The 18,174-nt window shown below is 37.9% G+C and overlaps 1 protein-coding gene across 17 annotated transcripts in view; it reads left to right on the top strand.

Moving 5' to 3' along the window:
- Positions 1-18,174, top strand: part of lrrc7 (leucine rich repeat containing 7) — a 153,715-nt gene that overhangs the window by 111,663 nt on the left and 23,878 nt on the right. For 14 of the 17 annotated variants that reach the window (XM_017304404.1, XM_017304403.1, XM_008406230.2 and 11 more), the window contains 14 exons: positions 1,028-1,157; positions 1,665-1,780; positions 2,007-2,076; positions 4,498-4,597; positions 5,746-5,870; positions 6,624-6,842; positions 7,914-8,087; positions 9,379-9,490; positions 10,622-10,847; positions 12,939-13,445; positions 13,555-13,779; positions 14,134-14,368; positions 15,329-15,679; positions 16,806-17,051. In XM_017304404.1, the coding sequence (XP_017159893.1) occupies positions 1,028-1,157; positions 1,665-1,780; positions 2,007-2,076; positions 4,498-4,597; positions 5,746-5,870; positions 6,624-6,842; positions 7,914-8,087; positions 9,379-9,490; positions 10,622-10,847; positions 12,939-13,445; positions 13,555-13,779; positions 14,134-14,368; positions 15,329-15,679; positions 16,806-17,051 (2,836 nt within the window). The remainder of the gene's footprint in view (positions 1-1,027; positions 1,158-1,664; positions 1,781-2,006; positions 2,077-4,497; positions 4,598-5,745; positions 5,871-6,623; positions 6,843-7,913; positions 8,088-9,378; positions 9,491-10,621; positions 10,848-12,938; positions 13,446-13,554; positions 13,780-14,133; positions 14,369-15,328; positions 15,680-16,805; positions 17,052-18,174) is intronic. The other 3 variants (XM_008406225.2, XM_008406228.2, XM_008406236.2) reach the window with 1 other exon arrangement.

Raw genomic sequence — 18,174 nt, forward strand, 5'->3', positions numbered from 1 at the left:
ATATATATTCTCAGTTATCTTGAATACAATGATTTTTTTGTTGTTGCTAATTTTCACTGGATGTAAAACTACGTCTTGAACTTTACTCCCAACCAGATAGTGGCTTCATTTGAAAAAAGTTAAAGGAAACAAAACAGAAAAATTGGATCTAAAAAATGACATCTTGCTTAGCAGAACCTTTATCTTAATTGTAACCACAATAGGAAACACAAATGCTATTCACTATAAGCTAACCTTGCCTTACACCTCTCCTCGTGTTTCCTCCCATCTCATCTGCTCCCCTTTAGTCCGCATGGTAGTCCAGATGGTCCCGTCTGTTGAGAATAATAATAGCAGACTAATGTAATGTTAACAGTGGCAGTACGTGAATGTAAAATTGTTGTCTCATTAGCATTAGCATGCTGTTACCTCGGTGTCAGGACAGAGAATACACACAAAGGGGAGTCAGGTTTTCTACAGTAGATGTTACAGTAGAGAAGCTGGGGTCTATAAAAATGTACAAATATTGTTGACATACTTTTCTAGATGATTGATTTCAAGCCTTTATCTTTAATTTTAATCATAATTTAATAATCACTTGGTATTGAACTACAGCTCCAAATTCACACTTACAAAAGTTTTAACATTTTTTGTTTTGATTTTTAAAACAAACTTATATAAATTTTCCAGAGATTTTACTCATAAATACTTCATAATAAAATTACTCAAGTAAGAATAAAAAGCACAGCATGGGAAAAATACTCCTAAAAGTACATTTTTTTCAAAACATAATTGAGTAAAGATAAGTAGTTACTACCCGACTCTCATTGTGTGTTTCTATCATAATAAAGCAGAATTTTGCAGGAGGCCTAATGCTGATCTTTGATTAGATTTTAAAATGATTTTGTTTCTCGTTTCAGTCTTTCCTTAGAGTTAGTTTCCAGTTGTAGAGAGGAATAAGTTTTTAAAACTGCCTCAGACATTCTGCATCTTTCAGAATGACTCTTTTCCTCTTTCTGCCACCATGTCCTCTCCTCGTTTTCTTCAGCCTGTCTCTGTTGGAAGAGTTGGACTGCAGCTGTAACGAGTTGGAGTCGCTGCCTCCCACCGTCGGCTACCTGCACAGCTTGAGAACGTTTGCTGCAGATGAGAACTTCCTCACGCAGCTGCCGCGGGAGGTGAGCTAATTCATGGCAGCTTTAACGTTGACATAAAGCAGGTTAAACAACATGTAAGATATTAGATTTAAGATGTTAGTGTAATCAAAAAACAATTAGAAATATTTGCTAACGTCACATTTTGGACATTTTTGTGCTTCCCACTGCTGCTTCTGAAAACAGCTCATGTGAAAATAAGTTCATGTTTTTTGTGTCTAAAAAAAATGAGGTGATTTCTGAATGCATTTGGTTGCAATGAGTTTATATTCATTTATACATGAATATAAATTTATGCTGCACATATTTACGCATTTGTATTTGCAAAAACCTCTGCACCACTTTACGTAGCTCTAACATGCAAAATCGCCACGCACACAAACGTAATCCTTTGTCACTTAAACAAAAAAAATGCATCAAACTTCTCATTTGTTTTGATAACGTGTGTGTGTGTGTGTGTGTGTGTGTGTGTGTGTGTGTGTGTATGTGTGTGTGCGTGTGTGCGTGTGTGTGTGTATGAACCTGTGTTAGATCGGTAACTGCAAGAACGTGACGGTGATGTCACTTCGGTCCAACAAGCTGGAGTTTCTGCCTGACGAAATCGGACAGATGACCAAACTGCGCGTGCTCAACCTCAGCGACAACAGGTACCGGCGTGAGCGCGTCGTCACCAGGCGAAACTTTCTCAATGGCAGCTCCACTGCCCTCCTTCGCACTGCTGAGGCGGCCTGTGGTTGCTGTGGGAACCGGCGAGTGTGTTGCCATGGTTGCATGCTCTGCAGGCTGTACAGTGCGTGGGAACATGAAACATCTCCATTCTTCACCCGCTCCCCCATCCCCTCCTTCTTTCTCTTTCTGTGTCTTCCTTCGTAGGTTAAAGAATCTACCGTTTACCTTCACCAAGCTGAAGGATCTGGCAGCTCTGTGGCTCTCAGACAATCAGGTATCTGTCCTTTACCCTGCAGGAGAACACACCGGCGAACCCACATGGACCCCTGCATGTTATTGCTCACATCCTGAAAATGTGCACAACGCTGGAGAGCAAAAAGACGATTATCTTTCATGCCATTCATAGCCGCGCCGCCGCGGCAGAACAGCTCCATTAACTAAATGAAGCCTGGACATGAAGGTATTCTTCACTTAGTGCTACGCGCCACAGTAAGGGGAGAAATAAAGCAGAAAAAAACGCTAAAGAACAACTCAAAACCACTTTTTCCTCGCCACACTCAGACTCGTTGCCATAGCAACTGACAACAACGCCACTTTATGTTTCACTCAAACATTTCCCACACATAGAACGGGACATTCAGTCCTTTACAGTATCATGATTTTTATTTTGCGATTATTACGAAGTGATCACTGTGGTAGGCTAGATATGCTTGCTATAAGCTAAGCTAACAGAGGTGGTTGATTAGCTACGCTTGCTATAAGCTAAGCTAACAGAGGTGGTAGGCTAGCTATGCTTGCTATAAGCTAAGCTAACAGGTGGTAGATTAGCTACTCTTGCTATTAGCTAACAGAGGTGGTTGATTAGCTACTCTTGCTATAAGCTAAGCTAACAGAGGTGGTTGATTAGCTACTCTTGCTATTAGCTAAGTTAACACAGGTGGTAGATTAGCTACTCTTGCTATAAACTAAGCTAACAGCGGTTAGCTAGTTTAAACGCCTGCTCTGCTGATGATCTCTCAGAGGTGGTGTTTATGTCGCCTTTTTTTATTTTGTAACTGAACCAAAACAATGAATTCCTCATCACATCTACATGTTAAAGTTATCAAAGTCAAGCTAGCATAGCTGACCTACTTTCTTCTCAATCGCTATTTTCTTTCTTATTTAAAACTTTTTCCTCACCTTGTTATCAAGTTATCATAGTGTTGACAATTAGCAGCAAAGCACTGCATCCSTTTTTCTTTTATATATCAGGTGTGAATTGAAGTACTTAACCGCTGAAACCTATGCTAATCATCGTCAGCTAGCAGCTTTTTGCTCTCCAGCAGAGAGACGGAACGGGATCTTGTGCGCTTGGGCTGCAAGGGGTCCATATGCAACAACACCTTGAACTAATTGCACTAGAAACTAAAGCTAATTAATTTTTTTAAGTGTTAAATTGCGCAATTATCTGGTCAGTGGAAATGCAGTTATAGACACAAACAACAATTTAAGATGATGAAATTATTCTATATATTCTATAAAATATAATTTTTTTAGACTTGATTTTTTGCCATCTTTACTTCACCTAATTCTCTTGTAAAATAAACTTTGCTACATGGAAGTGCAGTGCTGATTTATTTCACTACCTTTAAATCCTAATTTAATTCCAGGCTACACTACGAAGCTTCAGAATATTTTAATACTTAGAGTTTGATCAAATGCTATAAATTATAATAAAAGCCATTACAACAGTGAATCTTAATGTCTCTGTTAAAGTCAAAAGCACATTTAAATTTCAAATGTTGATGAAATGTCAAGGCAAACATATATTTCCATTTAAAAATGTTGCTAATGTATTCACACACTTCCACAAATTTCAATTTGGACATTATTAGCATATTACATATATTACTAATCATGCACATTAAAGTTTCATTAAAGGGCCACTGGTTATTTTTGGAGTCAGTTCCCCGAATTGATATCTATCATATTAGGGTGCGTCCACACTGCAGCCTGAAGTGACTCAATTCCGATTTTTTGGCAATTCCGATTTTTTTTTTTGCCAGGGTCGTTCACACTGCCAGTAAATGCGACCTGTATGTGTTCTGCAGTGTAAACTGGCAAACAACCTGAAGTGTCCCGCATGCGCACTAGAGGGCGCCATAGCGTCAGCGTTSTCAGTGTTCTGCCAACCGCCATAAAAAGAAGAAGAAGAAGAGCTCAGTGTTTGCGGAAGTAAACATGGAGGCTAACGGTGGCGCTTAGCTTACATATTTGAAGTTGTTGTCCAACCGGAGCAGCAAATTAACAACTTAATCCTCATATAGTCCGTTATGGTTGTTGTTTTTCTTCCCACTTGCGCGTATCAGGAGCAGAATAGTGAGATTTGTTGGTTGAGAATCAGTGACGTTCAGTTCGGATGAATGCGACCTGGACGTTATGGTCGCATTTGAATCGGATACGTATCGGATTTGGGTCACTTTCTGAAAAGAATCCGACCTGAGCTGTTCACACTGCCATGAAAAGATCGGATACAGGTCGCATTACGTCAAAAAAAATAAAATCGGAATTGGGTCACTTCAGGCTGCAGTGTAAAACTTAGTGTTGACAAAATTAATTTTTGATCTAAGGGTGACCTAAGATTTGGCTTGTTTCCTCTAACAGTAAAAAGGCGAGTGGAGAAATGAAAGTTTGACCGTTTGTTTCTGTTTTCCAGTCCAAAGCTTTGATCCCGCTGCAGACGGAAGCCCATCCAGAAACCAAACAGAAAGTTCTGACCAACTACATGTTTCCGCAACAGCCCAGGCATGACGAAGGTAGAAAATATCTGTTTTTATGTCGCAGAAAGTTTGAATGTTGTCATGTGATATTTTTGGTTTGGACAACATCACTGGGTGATCCTGAAATATTGATAAAACCAAAACATTTAGGACTTAACCCCAATCTTTTTAAGGTTTAAAAAAAGCCAAACTGAAAGAGCAAAACTTAAACTTACCAGTGAAATTTAGATTTTGAAGAATACACAGTTCTAGTTTTGTTTTATCCTTCTACTTGCTGCTGTAAATATTCGTTTTTTATGTCTTTACATTGCATAACAGTGAATTATCCTCTGACTGTTTTGTGATGCTTTGCAGCTTCAGTGCTCATGTAATTCCCCTGAGGTTCACAAATCATTGTTTTTAAATAATTGTTAGTTTGTTTGTTTTTTAAATTGCTTCTCAAATATTACAAAGTGTGCGAGTAACAAACAGCTGCTGCTACTCGCTCAACACTGAAATCATAATAATAAATTTCTCTTATGAAAACTAACACAAAAATAAACTAAAGTAACTTTTTAGCAAAATACTGGAGCATGTTTTAGATAAATAACTCCCTAATAGTTGAACTGGCAGATTATTTCACTTAAAAAAACCTTTATTTTGTTGTTAAAATGTGAAAAGCATCTTAGAATATTACATTTTAGATATTTTGAGATTTTTTTCATGTGCTTCAGTATGCCATAAATAAATAAAAAAAAGCTTATAGCTAAAGCGTCGTCTCCATTAAGGGCATTGGATATTTGTTAACATGATTCTGTTCATAATGCTGAAGCAATATTATTTCAAAGCACCCATTAATGTTTTTATATGTATATTTATTATTTATTGAATTTTTATAACATTACAACATGATTATTTCACTTAAAACAAAAAAAAATCCCATGTTAAACGTAAAATAATCAGTAATAAATACTTTTTTTTTTTTCCAATATTAAGAAATAGAAAAGATCATTTATGTAGCTAAAAAGTTTCTTCTAAGTACTTTTTGTCTTATTTTAAGTCCACTAAGATATTTACATTTGAAACTAGACCAAAAATACTTGGTAGATTTTGTGTTTTTGCAGTTTAACATGAGGTTAAATCTGTTTATCTCTGTAAAATTCACCCTCCGGTCTATTAAATGTAAATTCTCTGTATTTTTACAGATTACCAGTCGGATAGCGACAGCTTTAATCCTACACTGTGGGAAGAGCAGAGACAGCAGAGGATGACTGTGGCCTTCGACTTTGAGGACAAGAAGGATGAGGAAGACAACTCTGGGAAGGTCAAGGTCCGCTTTTTGCTTTCTGACACTTTTATAGCTGTTTAATAATAACTAGCATGATTAAAATCTTAAAAAGAAAACTAATAGTGTTTTCTTTTTAACTGCATTTGTCCAGAAATCTGGCCTGTAAATGTAGATGGATACTTTTAATTTGTAATCAGGGTAAAAATTGTTACCTACAAAATTTTCTTTTTTATAACTAAGTTTTAGTAAAAGGTAAAACCAGGTTCATCCAGAGACTTTTACTGAAAAGTTGCACCCAAATCAGTTTTTATTCTTGGCTGAATATAGCAAGAATTTAGAAAGAAAGTGACCCAAATCCTGTTTTATTACTGAAAAAAATTAATCAATCAAACCCAAAAGAAACTGAAAACTAGACATTTTTCTTTTAATGCAGCAAACATGCAAAATCTGCTGCAGCGTATTAGGATCGTTGTGACAGTAATCTTATAAATTATCCACAAAAACAAGAATATTTCCTGGAAAAAAATTACATTTTCAGATATCAAAACATTTCTACAAAATATTTTCTGAATTTCAAATGGCAAAAATTTTCTTTTGAAGAATTTCCAGAAGCCTTCTAGAATATTTCTGAGATTAATAACAAGATTTCTGACATTTTGGCAAAATGTTCTCCTTTTATTCTACAATAAAAATCAAACTGTTTGCTGTCTTGATTTTACGTTGGAGGTTTTTTTGGCTACAGTTTTGGACAAACAGTTTGGACAGCCCTGACTTATCGGTTTCTGTTGGCTTCAGGTGGAGATAAACCTGAAGCGCTACCCGACGCCGTACCCTGAGGATCTGAAGAACATGGTTAAATCAGTGCAGAGCCTTGTGGGTAAAAGCATGCATCCAGGACACGGGCACCAGCACCAGCTGAGCTCAGGCACCGCCACCTCAGCAGGAACCAACATGGAGCATGCTCACCTCAGCAAAGAGCAGTACGAGCCGCCGTGGCCCCTGCCCCCGAAAGAGGTGAGAAACAGGCGGAAAACTGCAGAAGCTTCCTCAGTATTTCATGTCTTAACCTGAATTTTACATTGTTTTTACAAAATTTGGATTTATTTAAACATGATTATTGCCTAAAATATTCAGATACCAAAGAGTTTAAAGCTACAGTGTGTAACTTTCATAAAAATTATATTTATTTAGTAAATGTTTTGAAACTGTCGTGGTACAAGGCAGATAATCTCTGAAAAATTGAGCTCTTCTGCTTCTCCCACTGCTAACTAGAAACAACCAATCAGAGCCTGTAGGCGGGGCTTAGCGCTGCCAGTCATGCTGTCAGTCATAACGCTGCTATAAAATAAACAGTTTCTTTTGGTGATGACACACATCAAAATGTAATGTTGATGGTGTTTCTTTATAAATTTGTGATTCTGTATTTCTATGACGTAAAGCACCTGCTGCTGAAATGCTCTACACAAATAAATTGATTGATTTATCCGCCATCAGTGGTGGCCATGGCAACTGGCCAAGAGGGAGGACAGGAGCATTTCAGCAGCAGGTGCTTTAGAAATACAAAATTACAAATTTATAAAGAAACACCATCAACATTACATTTTTATGTGTGTCATCAACAAAAGAAACTGTTTATTTTATAGCAGCGCGTTCACGAAGATGATTCACTGCGCTAAGACCCTCCTCCTGGCTCTGATTGGTTGTTTTTGACCGGGAGCGGAGCATTTCTTCAGACAGCAGCTCAGGGAGGAAGAGGAGAAGTTCAATCTTTATCTGACTCATCACTACATAGAGACAGTTTTCACAAATATGTAAAAGAAAAACATATTTTTTTAAAAGTTACACAAGACGTCGCCTCTCTATTTGCTGCTTTAACTTTTCGGTGAACGCTCGCCAAAAGGTTCAGGCGTTCATTTGTGAGGTCAGACACTGATGTAGTCTCATTGCAAATCTCTTTGTCAGGTTTAGATGTTGCCATGGAAACGGTTAGAGCGCCTGAATTACAGCCTCTGAATCCATGATGTTGATGTGAAAATGAAACACGTTTGACCAAAGTGTGTCTTAACCTCTTCTTGCTTTGCTCAGTTGATGCAGGTGTTTGATTCGTTTGACGGACGAAATGAAACTGTTTGCCAGGTGACTGACAGAGAGATGCAGGACTTCTCTCAGGCTCAGCTAATGGATCAAGGATCGATGCATAATTCTGGCATCGACATTCCCAAGAGGAAGGACAAGGAGGACTTGACAGAAAGCTCTGAGGTACAAAACTAACGGCGCTAGCTGATAAAAACAAGAGTTAAGTGTTTACTGTGGGGTTGTTCTGCTTTTCTTCGTATTGTTTAATACAAGATTCATGCAGTCATTGAAGGGATAAAACATTTTTTTTTACTGAAATGAACAAAAACATGTTGATGGGTCATGATGCTGTGCTGATTATTTGAAAAAAATATATTTATTGACACCATGCACCCTTCATATTTAAACTTTAAAACTGATGTTGCATAAAAATCTAACATTTTTTTCAGTGTTTAAATCCTCTGTTAGTAATTTATTTAGACAAAAAATTTAGAGGCTTCAGATTCGAATTAGCTTCATTTTAGATAGCAAAAAAAGCAGCAAATATAAAACGCTGTTTTACAAACCAATAATTTACTAAAAGCAATAGGCTTGTCCTATAAATCTTTACATTTTTTACAGGTTCTGAGTATCTATGAAGTTTTGTAACATAATCCAGGCCTTTTTGTCCCAGCTGCTGGGTCTGTGATCCTTCGTAAAAGGATGTAATGCCATGTTGATGAACAGGAACTGTGAAATTAAGCAGCACACTGTAAAAACACAAAATATTACCAAGTAGTTTTGGTTTAGTTTTTAGTGCAAATATCTTAGTACACTTGAAATAAGACAAAACTAACTTTTTAGCTAAATATAGAAGCTTGTTTTCAGAAAATAATTCGTTCTAGCTCCACTGGCAAATTATTTCACTTAAAAATTTATTGTTACAAGTGAAAGTTACATGTAAGTTAATTTATCTCATTTCAAGTGAACTAAGGTATTTACACTAGAAAGACGACAAAAATTACTTGGTGAGATTTTGTGTTTTTGCAGTGCAGAGTTGCTGAGTGTAATATATTAGAAGAAATTAAACTTAATTTTGCGCTGAATAAATGCACTTAAGTTGAAGCTGCTTTGATGTCTTCCATGGTTTTATGTCTTTAATGTTTTTAATTTCTTTTTATTTCTTTTCTACGTTTTAATGATGTAAAGCCCCCCAGAAAACATCCCAGTTAAACGACGTTTAACTGAAATCCTAAAGGGGTTTTAATGTTTTTATCTTTTTTTTTTAATCTCTTTCTCACTGTTTATTCAATGTCACATGCTGTTTTTATTTTAATTATGTAAAGCACTTTGAAATGCCTTGCTGCTGAAATGTGCTATACAAATAAAATTGGATTGATTGATTGATACTGTAACTCTTTCAAAGTGAAATAATGCTTAATTTACTTTTTGTTCCTTTTGCACATCTTACCTGGGTTTGTTTATCGGTGCTCAGGACTCGATGGGCGGCTCGCCTAATGACATCCGTATCTCCGACATGCGGCCGACGCTGGTGGAGCCGCCGATGTACAAACCAAAGGTGGTGCTGCTGGGGAAGGATAAGAAAGGTACCGCATCATGCAGAGAGTCGTAATCACAAAGCTGCAAATGATAACCTAATGGTTTTATTTTTAGCAACTGTGAGGCTTGTTGCAATGGCGTCCATCAATTAGTCACAATGTGAGGCAGATTAACTGTAACAAAAATAAGGAACGTCTTAATTTATTCAAATTTACAGCTGTGAAAACGTTCCTTAAAAGGGACGCATGATGATAAATTTACATTTTGCGTGTTTTTGTGCTTCCACTTGTGTTTTTACTGCTCCTGAAAGCCGCTTAAACAGTTTTTTAAAAAGCCGTTTTTTGGCATTAAGTTCATGTTTTTTGGTGTCTGAATATTGAGCCGTTTCAAAAACTTGCCCCTCCCCTCACCTAGCAACCCAGCCCGTTACCTAGCAACCCAGCAAAGCCTAGCCCGTCACCTAGCAACCAGAGAACTGAGCAGGCTAAAATCTCAGTATGTGAGAATTATTTGGTTAAAAAATGTAGTGAACCTTAGGCCGATCCTAATCTGCTCTAAAAGCATCTGAAAACTGTATTCAAGTAAGAGCAGCACCACTTCAACTTATTTTTACACGAGTAAAAGTAAGAAGTATCCAAAATTACTCAAGTAAAAAGTAAAAAAGTATTTGGTTACAAAGTCCACCTGCGTACAGAGTATCTCATCAAATTATCTATCATTTAACATTTAAAACTTACATCATCCAAAATATATTTTGTTTTTTTTTTTAAGAACCAAAATGTCAATAATTCATATAATTAACAAAAAATAACATAAGAACATTTTTCAAAATCAGTTTCTTTCAATAAAAAACGTATAAACTTTAACACAAACTGCAGGTGTTTGTCTGTGTCTGGTGAATCTTTTCCAGAAATTTTACTCATGTTACAGTAGCGATACTTCATAGAAGATTAACCAAGTAAAAGTAGAAAGTAAAGCACAGTAAAAATACTCCTAAAGTACATTTTTTTCAAAAAGGTTCCTCTGGTAAATATAACTAGTTACTACCCATCTCTGCTTAAACCTAAAATGAAACGGTAAAATCAACCAAAATGTGACCTTCAGAAGCACAAAGCTGTTTATTCTGCATTAGACGTGTTGTGCAGGTGAGACGTTTGTCCTTCTGTGTCTCCGTCCAGAGTCGACAGACGAGGAGGTCGATAAGCTCCACTGTCTGAACCACAGTGGCTCCTCGGCCACCTACTCCGACTACTCGCCCTCTCAGGGCTCCTCAGGCTCCTCCAATCCCTCCGCCAACACACACTCACACACACACACACACACACACTCTCATGCGCACGCACACACTCCTGCCCTGCCCGCCCCCAGTAAGGACCAGGCCCCTCAAACACACTGGACCAACAGGTAAACACACCGGCTTCTCAAAAGCAAAACACCTTACGGAGGTTTTCTGTCTCGTTGCTACAGGAAACATCTTGGTTCACCTGAAGTAAGACAAAAAGAACTCAAGTATATTTTTGAGTTAATATTGATGATAACATACGAGCTCCACTGGCAGATTATTTCACTTATAACATGTCTTGTTATAAGCAGTGGCGTCACAAGACCTGTTTTATGGGGGCCCGAGCCCCTGAAATATTATCAACCCCCCTTTGAATAATTTGGTGGGTTTTTTTTGTTGCTGATATAATTTTTTATTTGCCAACAAATTTAATATAATGTTACCAGAGTATCAGTTTAAAATGTCGTTTTTAAATTAAATATGATCATAAATCTGTCAGTTTTCCTTTACTTTATATTAAAACAGTCTGGGAAATATTGCTGTACTTAGAAGGTGAGCAACATTTGCTTGGAAATCATTTTATCACATTGATTAACTATTTATAATCACATTTCATAGCATTTGTACTATGAATACCGTTTTAAACAGTAGAAAAGCAACGTCTTTGTTTTTGTTTGAGAAATTTTGTACTCGCCTGTTCATCTCCTGGGGACTAAGCCCCCCCAATGTTTAAAACCTAGTCACACCCCTGATTATAAGTTAAATAATTCACCATTTTCATTGATATTAAGGAATTATTTATTTAAAACAAGCTCATATATCTCGCTAAAAAGTCTCTTGCAAGTTAGTTTTGTCTTATTTCAAGTGTTTTAGAGTATTTCCACTAGAAACTCGACTGATACTTGGTAAAATGTTGTGTTTTTGCAGCGTATGTTCTCATCAAACATCTCATCTATTATCAAGTTTTCTCCAGCAGTTTTCTCCATCTCTTGCATATCTCAACTCGCTCCATCTTTTCCCTTCTCCCTCCATCTTTGTGCAACCTTCTCGCCTGTCTGTTTGCTCGTGAAGGTCAGAGAGTCTTGTTAAGATGCTGCAGATTGCCGTTCAGTTTGTTCCTTCTCTGGTTTGAAGAGGCTTCCTGTGTGGGATCCACTGTTTGGAGGCGCTGCTTTTTGCACAGAGAGATGAAAAGAACCAATTAAAGAGGCATGGCTCCTCTGCGGAGGGTATTGCACATTAATGATATAAGCTGACGTATGTGGAACTGGGAATCGCATTAAAAATTAATATCAAAACGTGTTTTGAATCTGGTTTCTGTCTCGCAGTAAAAAAAAATGTAATCTCAGATCGCAAGCCAAATCTCTTACATTACGGCCTCAGGCGTGATGATTAGTTTTTATTAAAGTCAAACTGTGTATTACTGACAAATAATTAAAAATATTTTCAATAAAAGAGATTTAAATCTTGTAAAAAAAATTCTTAGAATATCTATTTGTTAAATAAATCAGGTAGCAGTTATAATTAAATTATATGATAAATAGAAATTATTTTAATTTTTAAGTGAAAGTCATCAACAAATAGAAAAAGAGAAGGCGTTTACTGAATGTTTTGTGCTAAAACTTATTTAGTATCTACGGTTAATTTAAATCAACGTTGTGTATTTTTATGGAGGACTGAGAAACTCTGCTAGTTTGAGTCTTCAGAAATAAACATATGCAGATACAAAATGTGTGGGATCCCTGAAAAATTACATTTTTGCATCTGATAATCCAGATTTTTCTGGTGTTTGACTTGGAAAAGCTCCTGCACTAGAAACAAACTTCCTCTTTGTTTCCCAGTCTTTCTATCTGACTTTTATTTTGTAAATTTTTTCAACATTATATTAGTTATTTCACAACGTCTGTTCAGATCTCAGTCTCTACGATGCGTTTTTTATTTGCCTGCATCCTCGTGAAACATATTTGTTTACAAAGATGCAAATGACAGTGAAAAGAGTTTGAAGGCACTTGCATTTGGCATCCATCCTCTTAGAAACATAATTACTCCAAACATGGTTCTCTGCCCAGTTGATGTTTAGGAGGAACATCGGGGAAAGCTGTCGGATCCAAGTGCCAGTGGGTTGGACTGCAGCACATGTTCACGATGCACCGACTATGAAACAGTTCAGTTTGTTCTCTTTATGTGACTCCTGATATGTTTTATTTTTGTAGACTTGCACAGTCATTCCCAAAGCCTATTGACTCCAAGCCCCTGCTGTCTCAGAGAGAAACCCCTCCGTCGGGAACGCTGCAGCAACGGGGAGATCGGCGTCCGCTCAGCGAGCCTTTTGATTGGTCGGAGGCTCAGCACTATGACAACACGGGTTTTGACGCTGAGGAGTCTCCGATGAACCCGACGTCCTCTAACACGAGTCAGGGCAATCCGCCGCTGGGCTCCAAACCCCGCAGCCAGTCGGCTCATGGCCGCCGGCCCCTCCTCAGGCAAGATCGAATCGTAGGAGTCCCCTTGGAGCTGGATACCCAGACACTCCCCTACCACGGAAACCAGCGCTCCACCCCGGATAACGACCCACAATCCTCTGGACCTTCTTCCCAAAACCCCTGGCAGAATTGGACCAGGACGCCCAGCCCGTTGGAGGACAGGACTGCTTTCCCCTCAAAGCTGGACCTGACGCCAACCTCAAGCCCCAATCCTGACCGCAAGGACATGGACTCACGGTGAGCCATCGGACTTAATGGACTCACAACTAATACTGGTTTATGGTTTATTAGATTAAAATTAGTTCCAATTGATTATCTGATTTTCTGTTTCTGTTATAATTTCCAGACTGGAGCAGGGCTCAGGACCTTTGCCCGGATCCTGGACGTATCACAACAGCCAGGGGGAGCAGATCAGGAAGGACCAGCTCACCATCAGCGGGGGAAACAAGGTCACAGTGGTGATGAGTAGAAGCTCCGACCGACTTTCCCCCATGATGAAGGAAACCAGATCCAAGTTTAAGAAGTCCCAGAGCATAGATGAGATCGACATCGGCTCCTATAAAGTCTACAGGTCAGTTCAGTGTTCATATTCAGTCTGAGAGTCAAGAGAGACTTCTAGAGATTCCTACAGTCAGCGATTTGGCCTGCTGATAACGATTTTAGACAGTTCTGATTATGTTCAGGAATAATCTTCAAAACGTTTCTTTATAGCCTCCCTACCATTAATTGTAATTAAAATAATATATTATTATTAACAGAGTAAACTGTGTGTGAGAGAGAAGCCTAGTTTTCACAAATATCTCCTTTTTGTTTTGAAATTATACTGAATGTAGCTGAGTTTCTAACATGATACGTTCACTGATCAGAAACAAGATTGGATCTTTGAGTTTCTGATGTTGCCTTGTATTTTCCTCTTTCTTCCCAGTATTCCCATGGAAAGCTACAGTTCATCCATTGAGCAGCAGACCAGTTTGGACCGCCCAGAGCTCCCTGGTTCCATGGAGCAGACCAGCATGTCTCGGTCTCAATCTGCCCCCATGTTAGATGACGAGCTGGGCTTCCCAGGACACGGAGGCGGCAACCAGAATCAGTCTGGGCAAAATCAAAAACCTGCCATTCCTCACAAGGCCTATCATTTTGACCAGAACTACAATCCCCAGGTCAGAAATGCATATATATATATATATATATATATATATATATATATATATAAAATATGACATTGTGTCTGTGTGAGAAAATATAGATATCGTTTACATCCAGAAACTAACTCTGCAGGACAGAAAGTTGATTCTCTTACCTGCTGCGATAGAACAACTCGGCTAACAAAATGAAACCTGGAGACGTAGGTCTTATTAATTTAGTGCAGTGCGCCACAAAGTGAAAATCACACAGACCAAACCTATTAAAGAGCAACTCGAAACTGACACTGTCTGGCTATGCGCAGATACGTTGCCATGGCAACTGACTGACAACAGCCCCACTAATGTATCGGCATACGTCAACATTTCACACACAAAGCACATTACATGTCATTCGATTACGATTTTATGCTTGTTTAATGTTTATTGATGATAAGTGATCACCTGAACACAGCAGTGGTTGATTAGCAAATTAAAACACCTTGCCTTAAAAAAAAAAACATTAACTGAAGCGAAACACTCCGAATTCTGCAGCACATCTACGTGTTAAGATTGTCATAGTCAAGCTAGCATAACTGACCGACTTCTCTCTCCCTCGCCATTTCTTCTTTTTTTATTAAAAAAAGTGAAATGTGACACCGTGGAGCTTGTTATCTAGTTATCATATTGTTGACATTTAGGAGGAAATCTCCACATCTCTTTTTCCTACAGATGTCACACGTGTAGTTAAGATTTAGCGCATAATGTTTACACCTTTACAACTTTTGTGGTAGTCATCAGTGCCGAGCAGGTTTTTCCCTCCAGCAGGAAACTGAGGGGTGGGATGACGTCACGTTGCAACGTACTTAAAAAATGTTTTAAATAAATGCAGCATTTTGGGGGTAAATTCAGATAATTCTCAAATACCAGGTTTAGTGTGTCAACGATGATGCCTGAATCCTTTCCACTGACTCATTGATGAACTTTCTACCCAATCAGGTGACCATAGATCGCAGAATCCCTCCTCCATTCCCCAACACACCAGATTATGTAAACCACTCCTCAAAGGCCATGGATTACTTGAGTCAGCCGGGAAAGACGCTACCCAAGGAGCTTGTGAGTCCTCGGTATCGCGCGTATCCACCGCTGGAGATGTTTTCATTCCCCCAAGCCCCAATCAACCAGGACGGCCCGTCCAGCCAGCAGCAGCAAACTATCTCAACTCAGCGCTCCAGGCCAGGCTTTCTGAGGAGAGCCGACTCTTTGGTGAGCTCCACTGAGCTCGCCTTGTTTCGCAGAGTTCATGAAGCCCAGCAGGAGGCGCTACAGGAAGCTCAGTACAAGCATCAGGTAGGAGCCAGTCAAAAAAAAAACAAAATAATGCCTCTTTAAAATTCATCGCATATCATGTGCAACATCAAAAATGTGTTTATGTTAATCCACACAGCACATGTGCTGCTATAAATATATGAAAGCAATTACGGTAATCAAAAACAAATCTGTTAATCTTGTTGTGTTGAAGTATTTTTTTTTTTTAGTGATTGCAAATCCTTTCTGTTCTAATTATTACAGTTGTTTTCTTTTATACTGTTCATAAAGTGTGCACTGCAAAAAACACAACGTCTTACCAAGTAATTTTGGTCTAGTTTCTATTGCAGGCAGTATATTTGAAATAAGACAAAACAGACGTATAACCAGACGTTTCTGCCATTTTATAAGTGAAATAATCTGCCAGTGGGCCTGGTACTTTTCCACCAATATTAAGGAATTACTGACTTAAAACAAGTTTCTTTATCATGCTGAAGAATTACTTATAAGTTTGTTTTATTTTAAGTGTAGCAAAATATTTGCACTAGAACCTAAATCAAAAATACTTTGCAAGATTTTGTGTTTTTACAGTGTATTTTGAGGAAACCAAATCTTTCTTCTTTTAAACTGTATTTCTGGCCATTCCATCAAAAATACAATTACTTTTGTGTTTATACTCTTATTCCAACAGATTTAATTTAATACAGCAATAAAATAATTTAAATCAGTGTACACCAAATTAGCTAAATGTACATTTTTAACAGTGTATGAAGGCCACTGCAGATAGACGAAATGAGTACATTTCTAACAAAAATCTCAGAAAAATCTTGGAAATTTCTGAGCATGAAAAGTCAAAAATGTTTGAGAAAAAATGTATTGACTTGAAACAAACCCCTAAATCTTGCTGGAAAATTACTTGTAAGTTAGTTTTGTCTTATTTCAAGTGTACTAAGATATTTGCACTGTAAACTAAACCAAAATTACTTGGTAAGATTTTGTGTTTTTGCAGTGTGTGTCTGATGCATGAAGATTTTCCGTCTTATCAAAAGATAAATGTGTATCTTATTTCAGTTGTTTGATTTAATTTATTCTCCTGATTTGCTAATACAGGTGCTGTGCATCGATTGTGATAAAAACAGGCTAATGTAATTTGTTTGCTTGGACTCAGACGGACCCGCCTCATTACAGTCGGGCTCTTGCCTACTCGTCCCCCATGGAGCATTCTGCCCTCTCCAACATGTCCGACAACCAAAATCAGATGATGCACAACAAGAGAAACGGTCGCTACGACGACGACTACACCACTTACCAGGAGCAGAAGAAGCCCATGATTGGTTATCCGACCAAAAGTCTGACTCAGCGTCGCCCCCTGTCTGCTCGGAGCTACAGCACCGAAACGTACGGAGCATCTCAGGTAACGCAAAAATAAAAACCAACCCTTTAGCAGCTTCTCTTTGCTGGGTTTTGAGTTTTTGATTTCATCCATATTTAAATCAGTTTATATATAATTAGATATGATATATAACTTTTCTTTTGGTTAAAGTGAAAGCAGTCTTCCCATCTATAAAACAAATTATTGTTTTTCAATGCTTTCTACTATTTGTATAATTTTCTTTCTCAGCAGGTCACATTTTAAACGTAAACTATTACTAAAAGAAGAAATATTTACTTCTCAGTGGCAATTTTCTACTGATAATTATGTGGCTTCTACCTCTTCTTATAGTATTACAGAAGAAATAAATATTGTTTCCTACAACACATGATAATAAAAACCCACAGAAATAAGATCAATCAGAAAAATGAAAACATATTTAAGCCTGGTCTATGTTTTAGATTTATATTTAAAGAAAACAATAAACAGATACAAATTATTAGGATCTTTTTACAGTTGTACTGTAAGAAATCCTAATATTATCTGAAGTATTGTAACAACTATAGATATGTTTACATTTTATTTATCACATGCATCATTTTAAAGTTATTCACTGTCGGCTAATGCAGCTGGTCACCTGATGCCCACACATTTGTTTGTTGGATGGCAATAGATCCTCMTGTTGAGTTTTCAGTAAGTTAGCCTCACCTGTAAGTGATGTAAGTAGTTGTAGGGATTCATAAATAAATCGATGTAAACATGGAGTTTTATTCATAAGCTGAATGAGACGAGGAAAACTTTTTTTATTTCCTTAGCATGCAGAGTATTAGATCTTGTTTGGTGTTAATTAGTTGGAGTCGGTCTGTTGAAGCTTCCTTTCAGCCAGCTGACTGGCAGAATGTTACAACAGATACAGGAGAGGCAACTTTAAACTAGTAGCATTTTGTAGCTGTGACTTTTTTACACTTATATGTTCAGTACATTTTGCATGATAAAGTGACTGATTTACAATTATATGTTAAGCATAAGGGGCTGCACAGTGGTGCAGTTGGTAGAGCTGTTGCCTTGCAGCAAGAAGGTTCTGGGTTCGATTCCCGGCCCCGGTCTTTCTGCATGGAGTTTGCATGTTCTCCCTGTGCATGGTGGGTTTTCTCCGGGTACTCCG

This window comes from Poecilia reticulata, linkage group LG4 (genome assembly GCF_000633615.1).
Source record: "Poecilia reticulata strain Guanapo linkage group LG4, Guppy_female_1.0+MT, whole genome shotgun sequence".
In the NCBI taxonomy this organism is placed as follows: domain Eukaryota; kingdom Metazoa; phylum Chordata; class Actinopteri; order Cyprinodontiformes; family Poeciliidae; genus Poecilia; species Poecilia reticulata.